Source organism: Petaurus breviceps, unplaced genomic scaffold (assembly GCF_028583685.1).
Source record: "Petaurus breviceps papuanus isolate PSGF00001 unplaced genomic scaffold, PetGlider_PUasm1.0 90763, whole genome shotgun sequence".
NCBI classification, from domain to species: domain Eukaryota; kingdom Metazoa; phylum Chordata; class Mammalia; order Diprotodontia; family Petauridae; genus Petaurus; species Petaurus breviceps.
This window is the reverse complement of record NW_027187340.1, coordinates 4,212,474-4,232,926: the sequence shown is the minus strand read 5'-3', so window position 1 is coordinate 4,232,926 and position 20,453 is coordinate 4,212,474. Positions and strand designations below refer to the sequence as shown.

The following is a 20,453-nucleotide window of genomic DNA, read 5'->3' as shown; positions in this document are numbered from 1 at the left end:
TCTCTCTCTCTCTCTCTCTCTCTCTCTCTCTCTCTCTCTCTCTCTCTTTATAAAAGGGTTAGGGCATTTCTCCCATACTGGGGTGGGGAGAAGGAAGAGAGTCCTAAAAGCCTGGCAAAGTAAGACATCTAAGCCATATATATTCTCTATGATTTTCCATAAGAAAGAGCCTTGAGCTTCAGCTCTTCTGCTTCGGATTTTTGGCTTAGCGCTTTTTAATGTGTGTGTTCTCCTCTATTCGACAAATAAATAAATATGTAAACACAATCTGAAAATAAAATAACCCGTTTCCACTTCTTTCCTAGGTATTTCTTTGGGGGTTTATGAACATGAACAGGGGCTTTAAATCACAATCAGCCACAAGATAGAAGACCCAGAAGTTCACAAATCCTGTAACCAGCTAAAAGCCCTCTGTCCTGAACTCTCCTACATTCCATTAGCTCGAAACTGCTGCATAAGGTGGGGGATGAGGGTAGACAGAACATCAAGACTGATACTGGCATAGAATCAAACCTTCACTTTAAAATTGAAAACCGAAAAGATGCAATTTCCATTTGTGTTTAATGACTCGTCAGATTTTTATAGACTCAGTAGCTCCTTCGATATATAATTATATATACATACATACACACACATATATAATTATATATCTCTCTCTATAATTTTCCCTAAACTTTCCACTTCCTGCCTGGAGAGTTTGGGGGTTGTGCTAGTATGAAGAATGCCAAGAAAGTCTGAAGTACCCTTAGCGAGTCCGCTTTGTACAGCACAGCACCTTAAAGCAAGCTGACAGCCTGGGGAGGCTTTGCCTGCTCCGTGCAGGTTGTGTTTGGATCATGTCAGTTCTACACACAGCACAGTTCAGAAGCAAAGGATGAAATTGGGGGAAGGAATGAGAGAGATTGGATGGGGTGGGGGGTGGGGGGAGATTTCACCTCCTCTATAAAGTCGTCAAGTCAGTGTGATGGTCCTTGGACACGGGCTGTAAATGCTGGTTCGAGGCAGCGGAGGAAGACCTGCCCTTCGTATTGGGCAGCTTGTGGTCTTTTTTCCATTTCATCCTACGGTTCTGAAACCAGATCTTGATCTGGCGTTCAGAGAGACAGAGAGTGTGGGCTATTTCGATCCGACGACGCCTCGTCAGATACCTGTTAAAATGGAATTCCTTTTCCAGTTCTAGGACTTGCTGCCTTGTGTAGGCTGTTCTGGACCGCTTGGGCTCCCCTCCGGTGTAATTAGGGTTCACTGGGGGGGAACAAAAGAAATACACGTAAATGTAAGCCACATAAGAACAAGTTTGGTGCAGTTCAATCTGAGCTTACACTCCATTATGATTTTTAAACAATCCTCGGGCGCGCGCATAGACGCGCGCGTGCACACACTCACAAGCTTGTCGGTGTATGGGGTCGTTAAATCCCCACCAAAAAAAAAAAAAAAAAAAAAAAAAAAAAAAAAACCCGACCAAACCAAAACAACAACCAACAGAAACTGTGCATGTTGGATTCTCTGAATTTTGTAAATTACACTCCCTCCTTTCACCTCTAACATATTCTCCTTCTAAAAATGGAGGACCCCCCCCCTTCCCTGATAGAGCCAAGGAACCACATGGCCAACGGCCTATTTCCTCTGCTATAAAAATTTATGGGGAGAGTAATTGCGGCATCCATTTAACACACGCTCATGCACACACAGACACAGACACACACTCACATAGACACACATTCGGACACAGTCCACAACTCCTAGCTGGGTCTGGGGAAGCACTTGAGGGTAGTAGCCTCAAGGAAGGTAGGTCTGGGGCTGGGGGGAGGCAGAGCAACTTAAGTCAGGAGAGGAACCTTACCGGAATTTACATGCACTTTCTTCATCCAGGGGTACACCACAGCGGGCTGTTTGAGGGCCGTCCCGTTGGGAGGTTGCTTGAGGCTGGCCGGCTGGCTGCAGGCCCGGGCACTGGGAATAGGAGGCGGGGGACAATGCTCCCCTTGGCCAGGATAGTGGCTCGCCGGGCCCGATGGCTCCTGTCCATGACCCCGCGGAGGCACCGTAGAGCCTTGGGCATTGCTACAGCTGAAGGGCTGCTCGCTGTAGTTTGACCGTGGGTAGACTCCCTGATGCTGGAAATCCGAACCCTGAGAGCCACTATAATAGTCTGAGCTCTGCTCGGCTAGGTAGCTATTCTGCAAATATTCCTCACAAGGAGGAAATTTGGGGTCCACATACTTAGAGTTCACCATATACGAACTCATGGCCATTAATTTCTGAAGGTAGAAAATACTAATTTTTCTCGTGTTGTCTTTTTTTCTCCTTCCATAGGGCCCTCCTACTTGCTGTCAACTGAATAAAGTTAGGGGCCATGTGACCGCCCCAGCCAATGGCGAGGGAGGGAGTTTATCACCGGATTTGTGAACATCTCATAATTTTCACAAATTTAACTAAATAATATACGTGTAATCAAGTGACTCCACTCTATGCATTTGGTCTTCCCAGCCAGATGTTAATATGGTAGGACGATTCATCACTCCAACCCCCGTCTCCTTTGCCCCTCAGGTAATCCGAGCTTTTGTTTGAAACTGACTTTTCTAACCTTCCATGCCCTTTCCACTAATCCCCCAGAAATCATTCCCCGGCCTTTCGCATTACACTGGTAAATAAAACATTCAGCAAGAATATATAGCTGTGTGCTAGAGGGGTTGAGGCTGGGGGTAGAGATGGCATCAAGACATTGGGGAAAACGTGCAGAGGGAGAACTGGGAGAAAGACTCCACGCCCAAAGAAAAGCCATCAAACAGAAGGGGAATATGATGTACAATAGATGTGTCTTGGCTTTGTCTCCCCGGGGTCACCCAAAAGTTACCAGAATCTAGTTCGGTTGAATAAAATTAGGCAATCAGTAACTCCGAATGCACTTAGCAGGTCCCCGTACAGAAATTCACACAGAAACCAGGGAGACTCTCGTTTGTGCTTGGGGTTATCTCCCACCCCTGCCCCCCACTTCTTTACGATTGAAGTTAAAGGCAGTTAAATCAAAGACTGTGTAACACCATCCCAGGAAAGCATCCCAAATTTAATCATATAAACTTTCCCTCCTGTCCATCCGCCTGCTTTGAGCAGAAGAGAATCCAAGCCGATACCTCTCGTGCTACTTTCCAGATAATCCAGGAGCTAAAAAAAAAAAGTGGCCAGGAAAATTTTTCACACCTACCCTCTTAATTCTTTTTTTAAAAGTGCCCTCTTTCAGAACCATTCATTTGTCAAGCTAGTTTTCAAATCGTCCAGACCTACCATGTGACTCAGTTTTACAATGAACAGATTTTTTAAGCTGATCTATAATTCACCAACATCAATCCATATTCCCCATGTCGTAAGGTGTCAGTAAATAAGACAGAGCTAGCATGACTTGTATAAGTCTCCAATAAAGCAGCATGCACTTCATTTCGGATCCCCAGACATTTACACTTTTAACCATTTGCAGAAATGTGAAGTTTTTGCATCGACCATATATTCCCCTAGAATCGAATCTGTGACTATGTGAATACCACACAAATTCGGTTCTACAGGGTATATATAGACAACGTAATAACATTCTGTTCTCATCTACAATGTAATCTGCCAGGATCACAGAATTTTTTTCTTATTCATCCTACTTTCTAAATCAAAACTATTCTGCACTGGTCAAAGACTGTCATCCTCCATTGAAATAAATCTGTACTTTCAGAAGACATTCAGGTAGTCTACAGTTTGCTGAAATACCTCTTTAGGACGTAAGGACAATTTACAGCGACTAATTCACATATCCTTCCTTCTCTGCCTGAGAGAAAACCTGAGTGGGATCTAGAAGCCTCCACTGGGGCTCTTCTAAGGAAAAAAATGAAATAATAATAATATTAATAATGATGACCCATCCAGGAATTGACAGATTTTCCCCTACTCCTGGCCATCCGAATAATCTCTCTAAGCAACATTTTCAGAAAGAAAGCAGACACTATCTGGAGAGATAAGAGAAAACTGAGAAATGCGTCCACCAGTCCCTTCCCCCTAGCTTAAGTAAAAACGCTGGCTTGAAAGCTAAAGTTAGTTTCCAGAAAAACAAAACAAAACAAAGCAAAACACAACTGGTTCCGTTTACCTTCGCGTCATTAGGGTGCCTTTTTTTTTTTTCTTTTATCCTGTTCAACTTCAGGCAGTAAAACCTAGGGTCGAATGCTTTGCTCAGGCAAATGTCCTTAGGTTTAGTGGGGTAGCGTTTATGGTGAAGGGCAGGGCTAGAGGTCATTCGAAATCATTTACAAACATATCACAAAGTTTCATTATTTTTGCTTTGGCGACAGCAGCACACAAGAGTACAAAAGTTCATGAATTGCGCCTGCCCCAACTCTTCAGTGCTGTCCGGGGATCAACCCCTCAGCTTGGGTCGGGTTTTCAAGCAGGGAAACAAGGACACTCGGGAGGATGGATTTCAGAGCAAGAAAGATGGCCCATCCTGGTTAGATTTTTTTCTATACAGGGTCATAAGTTTGATATTTCTTTTCTTTTCTTTTTTAATCTTTGAAATATATAGAGACCCTGCCCTTGCGTGGAAATAGGGAGTAAGGGTTAGGAGAGAGAAGCAGCTCCTGGTACCATTCATTGCTCCAGTCCCTGCTTGGATGAAATCGGTCCTCCACCCACTCCCACCTCCCATATAATTTTTTTTTTTTATCAACTAAGTATTTGACCCTAGAATCTCTTTGCTTTGCAACTTTAAGGATTTCGTGGTGATGATCCTTGTGCCTAATGCTTCTGAAGAGCCCCCCCCCATTGAGTCAGTCTGATCTCTCTTAGGCAACCCCCCTCTCCTAATATCCCAAATAAAACAAAATGTCCACATTTGACTCCTTTACTAGACAACAAGGACTCTTGATCTAATCCAGAAAAATCGAGAGAGATGGACCCAATGGGCTCGGCAATGGGAGAAAACCGGTACATTTTCATATTTGTGAGACGCTGTGACCTGCATTTCACCTTACTGCACGACTTGCTCAGACAGGTCAAAGCCAGAGAGTTATTGATGAACAAAAGCGTTAAATAGTCACCTCCTGTTCAACTGCCCACACAAACGCTTTTGATCTATCAGGCTTTTTGTGCTTCTGTTCATAATCGGTATGCTAAATGTAGGTTTGGGAGAGGAAAAAAAGTGATTCAGAAATATAAGGGGAACCCAAACTTCATTTGCCAAGAGCATATCTGCAGTTCAGCATGGAGAAAAGCAAGGAAAAGATTACCTATGAAAGAGAATGTTAAATCCCAGAGCAAAGTGAGCCATTTAATTTCATCAAGGACATCTTGCAGAAGGGGGAAAATCACAGAGCAGAATCTGCAGCGCAAGGATAAGGCTGGCATGGTGATTGAAAACAACATGATTATCAAGAAGGCTGCCTCTTTCTGTGGGTTGGGAAAACGTGTGTATATATTATATATCTCTATGGATATACAACATACATGCATATATGTATGTTATATATGTGTATAATTTCTTTGCTCCACATGATCAAGGATAGATAATGTTTAATTAGAAAGATGGGCATGTGTAGAGACTGCTGACTTCACTTTCCTTGCAGACAAAAATTAGCACAATTTTATAGTGAAATCCTAGGTTACCAAGACTACATTCTCTTTCCTTTTCTTCAGAAAAAAAAAAAAACCGTGATCATTACCTAAATGAAGATTTTCTAAAGAGGACCTAATTGGAGGCCTCAGAAATTCTGGTGCTCTATGGTGCTCTCATGTGCTTCCCCCGGAAGACCAAAATTACAGCACCCACGCCCCAGCAGTGGTTGCTCCCACTCTTTCCTTACATTCTATTGGGTTGTTCTAGCTGGCCCATTCATTTTTCTTAAAGCATTGGGAGTTTATTCACTTGCTCTATGGAAACTTGATGGCCAGTGTAACACCATACATGATAGTAACAGCCACCTCGCCCCCTTGGATCCCAAAGTGTCTACTATAAGCCATGTTCAGGTAAAACTCATAAATATATTCCTCCCTCTGCAGATGTGTTTCTAAACCAGGAGAACCCGACTAGAGAGTGGTAGGGAATTCTTTTAGGGAAAAGAAAGGCAGTGGGCGTGGGGTTGAAGGAGGAGTGGTCGGGTTCTGGAAATCTATGATCTAATTCGGTGATTACAGTGTTCGCACAGGGAGGCGCTGCATCGCTCCAGTACGTTAACAGGGTAACGCTGCTAATTAGTTTCAAGCACTTTAAAGGAGTTTAAGATGCTGCCTAGCACCTGTGCTGGATGGTAAGTACTACGTAGAAAATTCAGCTTCAAGTTTCCATATCACAGGTGATTGCTACAGAGTCCAGTAACAGCAGGTTCAAACCGGCTCATGCTCCACGACTGGAGAGACCCAAGTAACCCCATTGTAAGAGAGGCAAGCTGCATTCTCCTTCCCGGTTGTGTTACTCTTCCAAAAGCATTTAACAGTTCACAGTTAAAGCAATTCAAACTTTGTGAAGGAATAGAAACAAAAGGAGTACTTACAGGAGACGTCTTTCCATTGTGTCGAACCTGTTGCAATAAAAATGTGGGTCATTGTTAAATTCCATAAAAGAGCAAGGTTCTTTTTCAAGAATGCAGAGAAAAAGAGCAAAGGCCTGTCAGGTGTCCTGCCCAGATAAAAGACCGTCTCTCACCCTGAGGCTTCGGTAACTATAGAGCACCTGAGAGTTTCCTTCCAAGCCAGAATCCCAATTCAGATACACTTGTGTGCACCAAAGTCTGCATCCTCATGGGCAACTGGACCCCCTCTCTGGTTTTCCTGCACTGGTTCAAACTACTTGGAACAAGGTTTCCCCACTGGAGTAGTAGAAAGTGATAGGGCCTTTGTGTGTTGCCTTCTGTCTTTCAGTTGGATCCGTCGGTGGCTCCACGTATGTTCCTGAGAAAGTAGATCCCACAATCTATCCCTTCCAGGGAGATTTCCACCCTACTCTGAGCCTAGAAGCTTTTCTGCTTTCCTATTAATGCATTAAGGCTACTTTAAAATTTACATTTCACGAAACTTTACAATTCCTCTCAATGCCTGGAGATCTTTTCCTCTCCATTTTCAGGCAGGATCTGTGAGTGACTTGGGATCCAGTGCCCAATTCTACTTGAATTCAATGATAAAGATCACTTCAAAGGAAAATGAGAAACCAATTCATGGTGGGAGGAGGTGTAATCAGTAGGTATAATGGTAAATTACATTGCTGTAAATTGATGTATTTATAGTTATACCATAAAGCCTATATAGATATATCTATATCAGTTGACAGCATTGCTTGCTTGAGAATTTTTATCACAGTAAGACCCAGAGCAATTTTCTCCATAGAAAATGCCAACCCATTTTAAAGTTTTATTCCACACAATAGTTTACATCTCCTAAGCTCCTAAACACCGAAAAATCTCAAGAGTTCCACTCCTCCCCAGCTTACTTTTCCGCCTTTTCTTTCCCCTCCCAGTGTATAACACCGCTTTCCTATCTCAATTAGATGTACCGTTATACTAAGAAAAAAGACAGTAAACTCTTTCCTTCCTTCTAGTTAATCCTAGTGAAGGGGTATTCACAAGCTACCTTTGTGTAAGTGTATGGAGAAAGGGAGAAAAGGCTGATTCTTCCTCTATTTGCTCATTCCTAGTTAGGCTGATTTTGAATCAACTTGATTTGTGTTTCTTCCCAACTCCTCCCCTCCACCCTCTGGATTAGCAAACAGCAGAGAAATTCGACCAAGTCTTTAGATGTATCATAGGTAATCACGGACTTACTGTTCTTTCCCAGTGGATAAGGGAACCTGAGAGCAGAAATATCTCGTTCAGGATCAAGCCGAATGTTCCTTGCTAACACTTTCCCTATTACTGCTTCCAGGAACCAAAGCATCTGCACTTGTATGCTCTTAAACTAATTTATGGTGGGAATTATATTTTGGCTTGTCAACTCTCAAGCCATAAAACAAAGTTTATTGGAATCACGTGCTTCTAAATAGCCACTCAGGACCTATCTCTGTGGAACCATAAATAACCTTCTGCTTTAAACTTTTATTCACTAAATAAAGGTTCACTGCAACTGTTCTATCAAATTTAAATAGTTCCAAATATTCAGGATGCATGGGAAGCCATATTCATATCAATACTCGGGTCTTTTCAAACAGCACCTTTTCAGACAAGGCTGTTTAAGTTGAGAGATAGTGCTCCAAATTTGCTATTTGGGAAAAGGACTGTGGGCATTTCTTACGGTTCTTTCGCTGCGTTCGCTGTGAGTACCATCAACTCCTTTATTTAAATCTGTTCTAGTTCTATAGTTTTAAAAGAAATAAAGAGGAAAGATAAGACACACCGCATGCTTCCTTAGTTTCTTCCCTGGAAGTTATTTAGCATTTGGTTTGAGGATACACAGAGAGGGAGGATTAGGAAGAGAGGAGGTGGGAAGAGAATTGGTTTGAACGAACACATTTGCTGAACAATAGTTCAGGATGGATTTAGCAAGAAAGGAAGGTCGTCACAAGTGTGGGGATTTCTACGATTTGCTTAGATCTGAAACGCGAGCCTGATTAAGTGACCAAACTGCTGAAACCAGAAAGGCTCTGGGTTGGTAAAGTGAGAAGTGGCTAAATAGCCCCAAGAAATCTCTGAGAACTGAACCTCTAAGGGTGGCTATAAAACAATAAAACAGTCTTGGTGTGAAGGCAACTGGGTGTGAGGAGGCAAATGAGAATTTCAAGGATTCTAAGCACAGGAAGTCGGATGTCCCAGCTCACTTGCCACTGAGACCACTGGGCTTAGAAGCGATTGGGAGCAAAAACTGGGCACAAGGAGTTTAGAGGGGAAAAGATCTCTGCCCAAGGGGCATAGCCCTGCTCAGGGCACAACTGAGTGATTCAGGAAGGAGGATATTTCTATTCTCTTTTAACATCCAAGATGTAGCTTTGGTCTGATTGCTCGACCAAAGGAGACTATTGAATTCTCTGATATGGCAAAAATAAACCCACAGACCACCAGAAGGAGCTGGAAAGAAAAGAGAGAAGTGCCCCCTTTTCTCTCTCCCACCCCCACCACACATACCTCAAAATAGAAGCATATGTGTGTTTCTATGAACTTTGTGGAAACCTGGGGTCTGATTTAGCCCACATAAATATAAATGAGTTGAAGCAGACATTTAAAAACCAATCTCTATATAAATGATGAACCTTTGTGTACGAATATATATGTGCACACATATATGTAATTTTAAAGCAGCAATTACTTCCATCAGCAATTCCCATCAAACTAATGAAAGCTACTCTGGAAAAAGACATTTCTTTGTAAAAGATCTTTGCATCTAAATTTTCCTTCCATTCTATATGCAATTTTAAACCCTCTCTTTATTTGACTTCCATTAAATAGAAAGCATAGGACTTCTTGGCCTGAAAAATCACTAACATTATCCTATCTCTTTTCTTATTTTGATAGTTTTTTTTTTAAACATTCTCCTTATTGGCCCACTCCTCTTTACAAACCATAGCCAACAGGTTCAGAAATTGAATCATCCCCTAAAATAGGTTTCTGTATTACCTAGCAATAGATTTTGTAGTTTAAAAATTCATCATTACTAAGTTGATATGCCATATTCAAAGTTTAGTAGGGGTATGAGTTTAGAAGAAAGATCAAATGTAAAAATTCTAACTAAGCAAAGAAAGACATCCATTCCCTGAAGGTGTAGCTTGTAACTGCAATTTTTAGAAGTTTTTTTTAAGAATATAGAATTAAAGAATTAATGGTGTGGAATTTTATTAAAGCTTTCATTATGTTTCCTGGCACAGGGTGAATAAAGTGACAAAAATACACTGTATACCATGCATATACATATATGTGTATATATATATACATATATATATGCAAGAGAAGAAACATCTTCCATTTTTTTATTATAGACATCCAGGAAAAAAGTACTAGTGAAAAGGGAGAAAACAAAGGTAACACTATTCCTTCTAACATAATAAAAAGTATATGAAAGAAGGAAAGGGTAAACTTTCAGTCCACTGTGCAAAATGGTGCAGAACTGGGTCAGAAATCATATGTGCCGAAAGTTGACCAAAGGATCACCCCTAGGGACTGGACACTGCAGGCTAGAGGACAGCAAATTAAGGAGAGGAAATGGAATGAAAATCTAAAAGAAGTAGGCATTTTCCTTTTGAAGTGAGACTTGGATCTGAGTATCTTCATAAGAGAACTATCTCTTCTGGTTTCGCTCAAGCCAAACAATGCAAGAACATGAGCTGTACTCTTCAGCTGGTTGGCCTGTTTTAGAAATTCATGCTTACTATTAGCAGTACTGTGTAGTGAAAACAGTTGATTTGGATTCAGAGGAACTTTGTTCAGATTTCATCTCTACTGTTTACCAGTTGTGTGGTTTTGAACAAATCACCCCGCCTCCCTGGGTTTCAGATTATGTAATCTTTAAATTCTAAATCCCAAGGTTTGTTCCTTTTCCTAAATCCAGTACCTTGAAGTTGAAATCACTAATATACCACTCCCTTCCCCAACAAGGAAGATTTAACAGTTGCATAAAGATGGGAAGAGAGGGTTGAGTTGGGGTGATGTATGCTATGACCAAGGAATCAGTAGTATTCTAAATACAATTTATTCTAGTCATAATCTTATTTGCTCCCCAGTCCTTTTGGCTCCACAAGCTAAGAATCCAAGGACTTTGCAACTACGTATAAAGTGGAGTCATCAGAAGTGCTGTTGAGTTCCTTCTAAGAGAACTCTGAAAAAAGGAAAGTAGGTAAACAGAGGGGTTTCATGGTAAAACATCCATATGTGAAGATCATGCTGGGGGAAAAAATGGCAAGTCATGGATTTTACTTGGGGATGGATTGTATGGTGGTGGAAAAGTTACCTGACAAAATAAAAAGTAAATCCCAGGGTTGAAAGAAATCCTCCCCCAGATTTCTGGCAAATGTTGAAAGTTCAGAAGGAATTGATATTTCCCTAAGAAGGGAAATCTAGTTCTACTGATGATGTAAACTTTGGCTTCAGCTATCTAGAGTTCTATAACATTGAATTTTTTTAGGAGGAAAGACACCAAGAGGAAGTGAATGTGTCCTTTGAGATGAGGCCTTTTAGGAGGATGGAACCATGAAGAGAATATTAGATGACTAAGACAATGGACTGGCAAATGCTTCTTCAGTTGGAATAAAAATACAGTTAAGGAGAGTCCTCTGACTTTCCAGCAAAACACAGTTTAAGATACAGAAATGGAAGAATCAGAGAGAGATGATGGAAAAGGGACACACTGATTTTAATTGCAAGGCATGGCAGTGTAAAAGGAATTAGATTCTCAGCAGAAAGCACCTAGAAAATTTCAAGGGAAAACAATCCTATGAAGAAGCAAAAGAACAAGCCAGAGTGAAAAAGAGGCGACTTCCACAGGATAAGTTTATCTTATAGGGAGAAGACCATGGAGGACAGGGATGGAAGGGGGTGGGGGCACTGTGCAGAGGATGGGAATGGAAGTCATCATGTCTGGAGCTTGAGATTCAATGTGATTGCTTCCCCTAGTCCATGCGCACTTGCTTTTGAACTAAAAGAAGATTCTAGAGAGGAGAGATAGAAGGTAATTTCAAATGTAATTTTCCCCATCTAAACCATCTTTCCTCATCCTTTCTACTCTGCATTCTTCATTCCTGAGCTCTACTGGGAATTGTGCTCCTAAGATTTGAGGAGACTGAGGAGAGAATATTTGCCCACAATTAGCATTGCATCAGAGAGGTTAAGTTAATCCAGGTTCTGTCTGGGAGGAGAGGAAGGGGAGACATACTGACAAAGTAGACTTGAGGTCAAATGTTTTGAGGTGGTAAATGTAGGTTCCTATGCTTTCTGGGGTCTAGAGCCTTATGTAGCTTTTCCCATTCCCCCCTTAAAATACAAGAACTATCACAAATGGAGAGCCAGGATTGGGATTTTTTCAATCAAGTTAATATCAAAGGTTTATTAAGAGCCTGGGCTAACTATTAGGGATCCAAAAAATAAAAAAAAGAAACAATTCCTACTTGTGAGGAACCCACAGTCTCTAAAGTGAAAGAAAACAAATACATACATATATATATATATATATGAATATACAGAGTAACTATTAAGACTATATATATATGTATATATATATACATATACATATATATATATATATATCAGCTAAATACAAATCAGTTGTAGGACTGGAATTCTTAATGTGAGTACTTAGAGCATTAATTCAAATCACAGTGCAATGTGTCATCAGTGTCTTGGATTAAATGATCTCTAAGGTCCCTTCTAGCTCTGAACCTTATGATTTCTTACTCTTTCTTACATTCACTCTGTTTTGGCACTTAGTTTACTTCAATTTTGCACCAAAGACTTTCTGGCCTCGGAGCTGGCATCATTTACATCCCACTGATATCAGACTTCTACAACCCACAGAAGGTTTCAATTCCTCAGAACTCAACAAGCTCTGTGGGTCCCTAGGAGATAGACAATAATAGTCTGAGAGAATGTAAAACTAAAGAAAAGGAAGGGAAGGGTGGGATCTATTGCTTCCCCCCTTCAGTAGGGGGTAGGCAAGAATACAGGAACCTGTTTGCTGAGCAGGAAGGAAATGTAATCTCAAAGGGAAAGGTAGGAACAAAAGAGAATTAAAATTGAAACATCATAGTGACTGGTGATTCCTTTTAAAAATTCCTACCTGGAAACTGGGTAAAAGGAGACATAGAGATAAAGAAATTTTATTCTTGTTTTAAAAAAATATTCTTTGCATGTTTTCTTTTTCAAAATGTCCCTTTTTTCTTTAAAAAAAAAATAGCCCTCATTTCCTATTGTCTCACCTTCTCTAAGAACTCCCTATTATTCAATAAATATAGTCAAGGAAAAGAAATTGACATTACTCCTGTCTGAAAATGTATACCTCATTCTATGTCTCTAGCCTTCCACCTCTCTCTCCAGAAGTAGGGGTCACCCAATTTTCTGAAATCATGATTAGTCACTGCATTGACCAGAGTACTGAAGTCTTTCCAAATTGTTTTCCTTTATATTACTGTGGTCATCATGTTGTTTATTCTCCTGGATGTGTTTATTTTGTTTTGCATCAGTTCTAACAAACCTTCCCAAATTTCTCTAAATTATTCAGATTCATTGTTTATTACAGTATGATAATATCTCACTACATTGATATACCACAATTTATTCAGTCATTCCCCAATTGGTGGGCATCCACTTTGTTTCCAGTGTTTTGCTATCATTAAAAAAAATGCTACTATAGGGGCGGCTAGGTGGCGCAGTTCAATTCCGGCCTCAGACACTTAACACCCACAGCCACACACAAAAAACTAGTCATGTAACCTTGGGCAGGTTACTTAACCCCAATTGCCCTCCAAAAGGCAAAAAAAAAAAAAAATACTACTATAAAGCCTGAGAAAATGTATATTTCAGAAAGCAGGGTTTTCTCATTTTTCTCATCTTCAAAATGAGGGGTTTGGCTTAAATGAGCTCTACAGTCCCTTTTAACTCTGACACACTATCAATCCATAGTTCTATGAAACAGAAACTCTGGAGAAAGTGAAACTTCTCAAGAAGATTTAGTGAATATCCCCAAAACAAGATTCTCTCTCTCTCTCTCTCTCTCTCTCTCTCTCTCTCTCTCTCTCTCTGATATCATCAAGGAGATATGTGATGGGGGAGTGGAGGAGGATAGCCTGGTAATAATAAGTAGTATGGGACAGCATATGGAGGGGGAAGGAAAGGGAATATGCATTTATTAATGCATACATACCTACTATGTGCCAGGCATAGTACTAACTCTCATTTTATCCTCACAACAACCCTGTGAGGTATATGCTATTATTATCCCCATTTTACAGTTGAGGAAACTGAAGCAGACAGTGGTTAAGGCTTATACAGCTAGGAAACATTTGAAGCTGAATTTGGACTAAGGTCTTCCTGAGTCCAGGCCCAGTACTCTATCCACTGTGTCACTTAGCTGCCCTAATAGATAGCCTATGTTCTCCACTGGTCACCACGAAATATTAAGGGATGTAGAGGAAAGTGCCTAGCAGGTTGGGTGATTCTCCTATAGAGGATTACAGGAGGTCATAGACAAGAGTCAAGCAGGAGAGGCATTGGAATGGATATTTTGTGATTCTATTTCACTAGAAAGGGTACCAACATTGGTGAGATGAATTATCAAAGCATTTGACTGTAGTTGAGAGGAAGTCTATAGACAAAGAGGTAGTAGAGTGTAAAGGGAAAGTCTGTGTAAAGGGAAAGTGTAAAGGGACTGGTATTCTACAGACTTGAGTTCTGCTACTAAGTTTTATTCATTAAGTACATACGTCATAAGTGATCTGGGCAAGTGCCTTCACTTTTACAAGCCTCAGTTTTCTCACTGGTAGCTTGACAGGGTCTGGACTATATGGTGCCTGAGGGTCCTTTCCAGCTCTAGCATCCTCTGATTCTATGACCTAAAGAGATGGAGGCTAGCTGCATCAGGCTTCAGGGTGGGGGAAAAGAAAGTGAAGATACTTGGCAGTAGAGCAGTTGAAAAGAATGTAAAGATACACACCTTTCTTAGGCTTTAGTCATGTACTAAGGACAAATACTCATGGTACACAGGAGTAATGGGTTTGCTGTCTTGACCCAACTCTACTGAATCCAAGATCTTCCCTTGGAACTTTATTACAGAATCATAATTCAAATCAATTCAACAGGCTTTCATTAATTTTTCAGGCACTGTGCTAGGTGCTTATAAAGTTAGAACTGAAAGGGACCTTATAGATTTTCAAATGTAACCATATTATTTTACAAAAGAGGAAAGTGAGGCCCAGAGAGGTGTTCATTGATAAATTTCTGAGTTCCATTTCAGCTATGATGCTGTGGCAGAGCTCTTAGGAAACTCTCAGATGAGTAGACTGAGACAAGTTAACAAACCTATCAGGCCTGAGTATCATCAGTATACACTGGCCTAAAGCAGAAACAGGATAGAAGCTGGGAAGAGAGGGGAATACATGGTGGGAAAGGGTAGACTTCCATTAATGGTTCTGGATGCAATTTAGAGATATCTGTGCCATAGAGTACCTATGTAGAGTAAATAAGGGAACTCTTCTAGGGATCTGAAACCCAAGGGAACCTTAGTGCAGTATCAGGCAGAGCTTTTAAGATGAACATGGATCTCAGAAACCATGTTAGGTTTGGTTTTAATTTTGTTCCTTTTGTGTGTGTGGTCAAGAGGTCATAAGACTAGGAAACTAGCAACAAATGGTGGAGAAGAGGAAAGGAATACACACGTGTGTTTGGATTTTGTTTCCTTTAAGTTTGTTAACTGTTCCCTTACTCCCTTTCAATTTCCTTGTCTTGATGTTGAGGGTGAGGCAGAGGAGACTGGGTGGTTTGGGCACATTGGGGCTTGCAGCAGGGAAGCGCGCCCCCTGTAGGAGGGCGAAGGCAAGGCAAAGGCAGATCTCCAGAAATCGCTCCTCAGACCACAAATTTTTTTATTGCCCTCGTGTAAAGTTTTTCTACTTCCATCGGGAAAAGGAGAAAGACGTAAAATGGAGATTTCTGTATCCATGCAAACACCCCGAGCTCCCAGCCCAGATCAAAGAGAAGAGGTTAAGACTGTGGTCCAGCCGGTCACTGACTCTAAGCAGCCTCCTCCGAATGCCTCCAGCAAGCAGTTTGGGCAGAGACCCGGTAGCCCGTGCACTTGCCGCACCTTCTGTACGCCTTGGGGGAGCGCGCAGGGGGTGAGTCACGTGCTCCTCCCACCACCCACTCGACCGCGCCGCCCCCGACTCCTACTCAGGGCACTTCGTGCAGAGCTGGAACCGCGTGAGGCTTGTCCTACAGCGCCTTCTCCTGGACAAGAGGCCAGACAGCACACACACACACACACAAACAACCAAAAAAAAAAACCCCAAACCCATATCTAGAAACCACCAAATAAAGGCTTGTGACTTTCGCTAACTGGCAGAATGCAGCTCCATTGAACCGAAGATACTATTGTTTTGTCGGGGAAAGCTCCTGGTACATCATGCCTTTTTATTCTTTCACCCTATTCCCTCCAATTTCCCATTTCCGTCTTGACCACAGCAGCTCCACTGTTTCCAAAGGCAGTGGGCAGATAGCAAACACCTACAGGGAGATGTCTACAATTGTTTGTTTATTCATTCTGCCGATATCGGCTGAGCTGTGCCCTCTCCTCCTAAGTATTGCAACTTGCTCCACAGCGGTGGTAAGGGGCGAGAAGGTTCGGGCTGGTGGGATTGGTCTTAAATTACGTGGTTTGAACTTGGGCCAAGAACAAACCCATTTTCCCAAACCAGATGAAGCAGAAAGAATAAGACCATAGATTTTTGGAGAGTCCAATATATTTTTTAAAACATCTGGAAAGAAGATTGGGTTTCCCTTGGCACCAAGCCTGTTCTGATTTTTTTTAAGTATAGGTTTGCAATGAATAGACTAGGGGAAAGGATATTAAAATGATTGAAAGTAACACGACCAAGACATGAGAAGGACAGTGGGAAAGATATTTTTTTTCTATAAATGGAAGCCTGGAGTTAAGGAAAGATGAATTGCAAATACCTTCCAATGAGGAGAGGGGGAAAGATCAAGTTTAATCTTCCTCCCCAGTCTCTTCTCTGCCTTTCCCCCTCCCCCCTTTCCCTTCCCCCAACTGTTTGTCTGGTTGGTCATTTCACTGCGCATGCGCTTGCAGCGCTGTACCCTAGTCTTAGATCTGCGTTTGGTGCAAAGTTCTGCGCCTACACTGCACTGCAAGATGAATTAAAAAAAAAAAATCATACAGGCTTGATGTCTTTCACTACAGCTGAAATTTAAATCAGCCCCAGAAACCTACTTTCCTTCGCCCCTCCCTCCAGCCCTCCCCTCAAAAAAAGAAAGAAAAATTTAAAAAGAATTGTAACCCTTTCCAATTTACATTTCCATGTAAGGAAAGCTGCAGTCTTAACTCCACTGTCTCATTTATATAAGCGACCTAAAGTCCAGAACGCAGCTTCCTCAGTCTGTTTTTTTTAATCAAGGCCAAACAAGCCTCCTGAGGTGAATGCTTCTCCTTCTGATTCCCCCAACCTTTGCCAAGCACAAGTGACTATCTGCTGAGAAGAGCTTTCCACTGAAAAGAGAATTACATATTTTCAATTGGATACAAATTGGGATTCGGACCATTATGACGTTTTGCGTTTCTTTTAACTTCCTGTCCTCCCCCCCACCCCCTTCAAACTCTGCCTTCCCTGCCGCACTGCAGCAGAGCTGTAAATACCTTTAACAGCTGCCTGCCAACCAAGGGGTGAAATACTGTCTTTGTTCGGATTTTCCCTGCTTCCAGGACTCAGAAAGCAGAACTCATGCAAAATATGCTTATTTGGAAGGAAATTTGGCAAAGAAATAAGCTGAATTTTGGATCCTGTAATTTAGACACACTTATTTTCTCGTTTCCCCCCCTTTCCACTGTGCTGACAACTCTTGCAACACCCCCACCGCCCCTTGACACCACAGAGAACTAAAGCACAAATTCAATCCATTTACGTGGGCTATATATAGATAGAGATTTTGGCCACGCACGAAGGGGATTTCTTACAAAGGCAAACATTTGCTTTCAGCTTCCAGACGTTGTTGGTTTCGTTTCATTTTACGCTGGTTGATAGAACAAGAGCTAAGTGGTTCTTTTTGGCTGCAGCAAAGGTACTGAATGTGTTTCTGGTTGACTTAAGAGTCTCCATCCAAACACGTTTTAGGAATTATTCATTTCCTAGGTCTCTTACTTCTACTAAGCGCTTGAAAATATATTGTGGCACTTGGAATTATCTCTAGGTCCATCATGTCTGAATCCATGACATCATCCTCAGTTGTGTGAAACCATATGCCTCCATCGCTGATTCCCCTATAGATGCACATCTATAGAGGAGTTCAGCGATATTGAATAACGGAAACTAATATAATGTGTACTGGACTTAAACATAGCTATAAAATATTCCTCTATAGTTACAACCCGTCTCTCTTGACTTTTTATATGATTTACTAAGGGTGGAAGAGTGGAAATGGGGGAGGGGAGAGAGTGTGAAATGACAAAGTTCAGTGCTTCTTTATAACCAAAGGATTACATTAATAAAATAAAAAAGAATATCAGTGTCTGAGTTCTTCTCAGAACAAAAACTGCTCATAAAATGGGTCAGGAGGCAAATTATTTCCTGAGGTTATTGAACAATGACAGTCATTTCTCTGCTACCTCACCAACAAATTGTAAACCTCCATCTTGAAACCAGAGTGATTTCGGTGTTAATTGCTAATAAGTACACTTCTAAAAAGATGTTCACTCTTCCAAAGGTTTAAGGAGATAATGTCAATAGATATTTAGGAAAATTACAGCATTGGAGAGAAAGCCTAATAAAAAAGCTAGCTGAAAATGTGGGCTTTTCCGCAATATGTCAATGTAAGGTCTTTTACGCAATGCGGGGTGTATTTTCCATAATTTCAAATCTTTTATATTCCTTACATTACAAGGTTACCATGTAAGTGTATGAAAATTGAATCCTAAAATCTTTAAAAAAAAAAACCATGTTAGTACTTTTGGCAGTAAGGGTTTGGGAAGTAATGGGAAGATAGCATGAGTAGAGAAGGCTGCAACATTTTGTAAGATGCTCAATAACTCTAAAACAGGTTGTTTTTTTTTAATCTTATAAATGGTGCTTTCTCTTAGACAAGATTGAGAATGTGCATAGAAAGCAAAAATTCTACTCTGCTACATACACTGAAACATGAGTCGCTTAATCATAAAAATGCTTAGCATTTAAAAAATGTCTATTGGCCCTTATGCGAATCTTAAACCATATTTTCGTTATTAGAAGAAAATGAACATTTGCGGGTTGAGTTTATAGAATAAATATAACACTGCATTACAAAATATCAGGGAGGAACCTTTGAGGATTATCAGCAAATAAGGAGACAATGTTATTTTCGGCCCATCTGAAAGCCACTGTGCAAATAAATGCGAAATCATTGAAATCCTATAGCATCTTTCACTAAAACAGCTTCCAAAACGTTACAGTGACATATAGCTTTGCAAATTTTTAATGACACTAACACACACACCAATCCAAGCCTGAATCTAAGCAGAAAACACCTGTTAACCTTTCTGGTTTGGGACTGACTTCTCAAAATCACGGGAAAATCACAAAAACGTCTTACAGTCATTCAATAAATCGAAAGTACTTTATTATATCAAAACCAAGCTATAGACTTACAAGAACATCTCCGATCCCCCTCTTCCAACGCGCACCAGCTGGGGGTGGGGGTATCCATTCTGCCGCACTTCCACTCTCAGCAAGCGAAGCGCCCACGGGCACCCTAGCCCCTTGGACCACTGTTTTACAGGCCAGACTCAGCACCCTGACCTGCCTACTCCACCCAGAGAAAGGAAGTAACCTCTGGGACAGGTGGTGGGGATTAGGGTCTTTTGGGGGGGGGGGCGGTGGAGAAGGGGGAGGGGAACTGTCAATCAGGTTTCGGAAACTCTACGTCTGGAAGCTAAGGACAGAGCCGCAGGCAGGCAGATCCAACCTAACAAGCCACTTTTATGACTTTTCTCAAGTCATTCAACGGCAGCTCCCTGGCCGGGAAGCGCCGCAGTGGGGCGCCAGGGTTAAGGGGGGTGGCGGTCAGGGAGTGGGGGAGGGGATGAAATAAAAATAAAAAAGAAAGAATAAAGATAACTCTTACCCGATATTTGGAGAGGAGGCGGAGAAATACCTCGGCGGCTGCTGTAATCCATTAGGCGTTGGGATGAAGAAAATCCCAGCAACCGAAACCAAATAATGTCTTTTTTTTTTTTTAAGAATGAAAAGAAGGAAGGAAGTAAAAAAAAAAAAATAGGCGAGGAGCAAAACAGGTAGGGACTGGAGTGGACTAAAAGCACTGGACTGAGGGGTAAGCTCTCTATGGGCGCCCGGCCGTTTGGTTAGCTGCTAGTCACCGGGTGGCGAGATGCTCCGCAGTGAGCCTTCTAAGAGCTTGGAGTCAGCGAGAGGCAGCCAGCCGCGGGGAGCGGGAGGGATTTAATCGTGTTGGCCGCCCAGAAATCGGCACAAACGCATCCCAGCGACTGGTATACACCTCTGCAGAGACAAAGGTTAGAAAAAGAGGGGGTGAGGCTCTCGGAAGGCAGAATGCAGGGGGAAATTCGCCAGGGAAATCAGGAAAAAGGCCATGAAGGCGAGCGGAGCCTGCACATGACCAGCCGCAGCCAATGACGACCGCAAATAGGTCATAAAAAGGTCTATTACCAAGTTGTAAATTTTCTTCAAACAAAAAGGAATTTACTGCAATTCCTTGCGGATTTTGCACATACAGCTCACAAGCGCCATGTTCTCTCTCTCTCTCTCTCTCTCTCTCTCTCTCTCTCTCTCTCTCTCT

At 41.6% G+C, this 20,453-nt stretch overlaps 1 protein-coding gene across 7 annotated transcripts in view; it reads right to left on the bottom strand.

Annotated features, from left to right (window-relative positions):
• The window catches only part of HOXD4 (homeobox D4), a 36,082-nt gene extending 16,184 nt beyond the window's left edge, over positions 1-19,898 (bottom strand). Inside the window, exons 1-5 of one of the 7 annotated variants that reach the window (XM_069068465.1) lie at positions 19,761-19,898; positions 6,525-6,551; positions 3,754-3,858; positions 1,844-3,165; positions 295-1,245 (exon numbers count right to left, since the gene is read on the bottom strand). In XM_069068465.1, coding sequence (XP_068924566.1) covers positions 941-1,245; positions 1,844-2,255 — 717 coding nt within the window. In that variant the 5' untranslated portion in view covers positions 2,256-3,165; positions 3,754-3,858; positions 6,525-6,551; positions 19,761-19,898 and the 3' untranslated portion in view covers positions 295-940. Of the gene's footprint in view, positions 1-294; positions 1,246-1,843; positions 3,166-3,753; positions 3,859-6,524; positions 6,552-7,787; positions 7,911-19,285; positions 19,494-19,760 lie in introns of those variants that run through there. The other 6 variants (XM_069068468.1, XM_069068467.1, XR_011164509.1 and 3 more) reach the window with 6 other exon arrangements.
• Between the last annotated feature and the right edge of the window lie 555 nt (positions 19,899-20,453).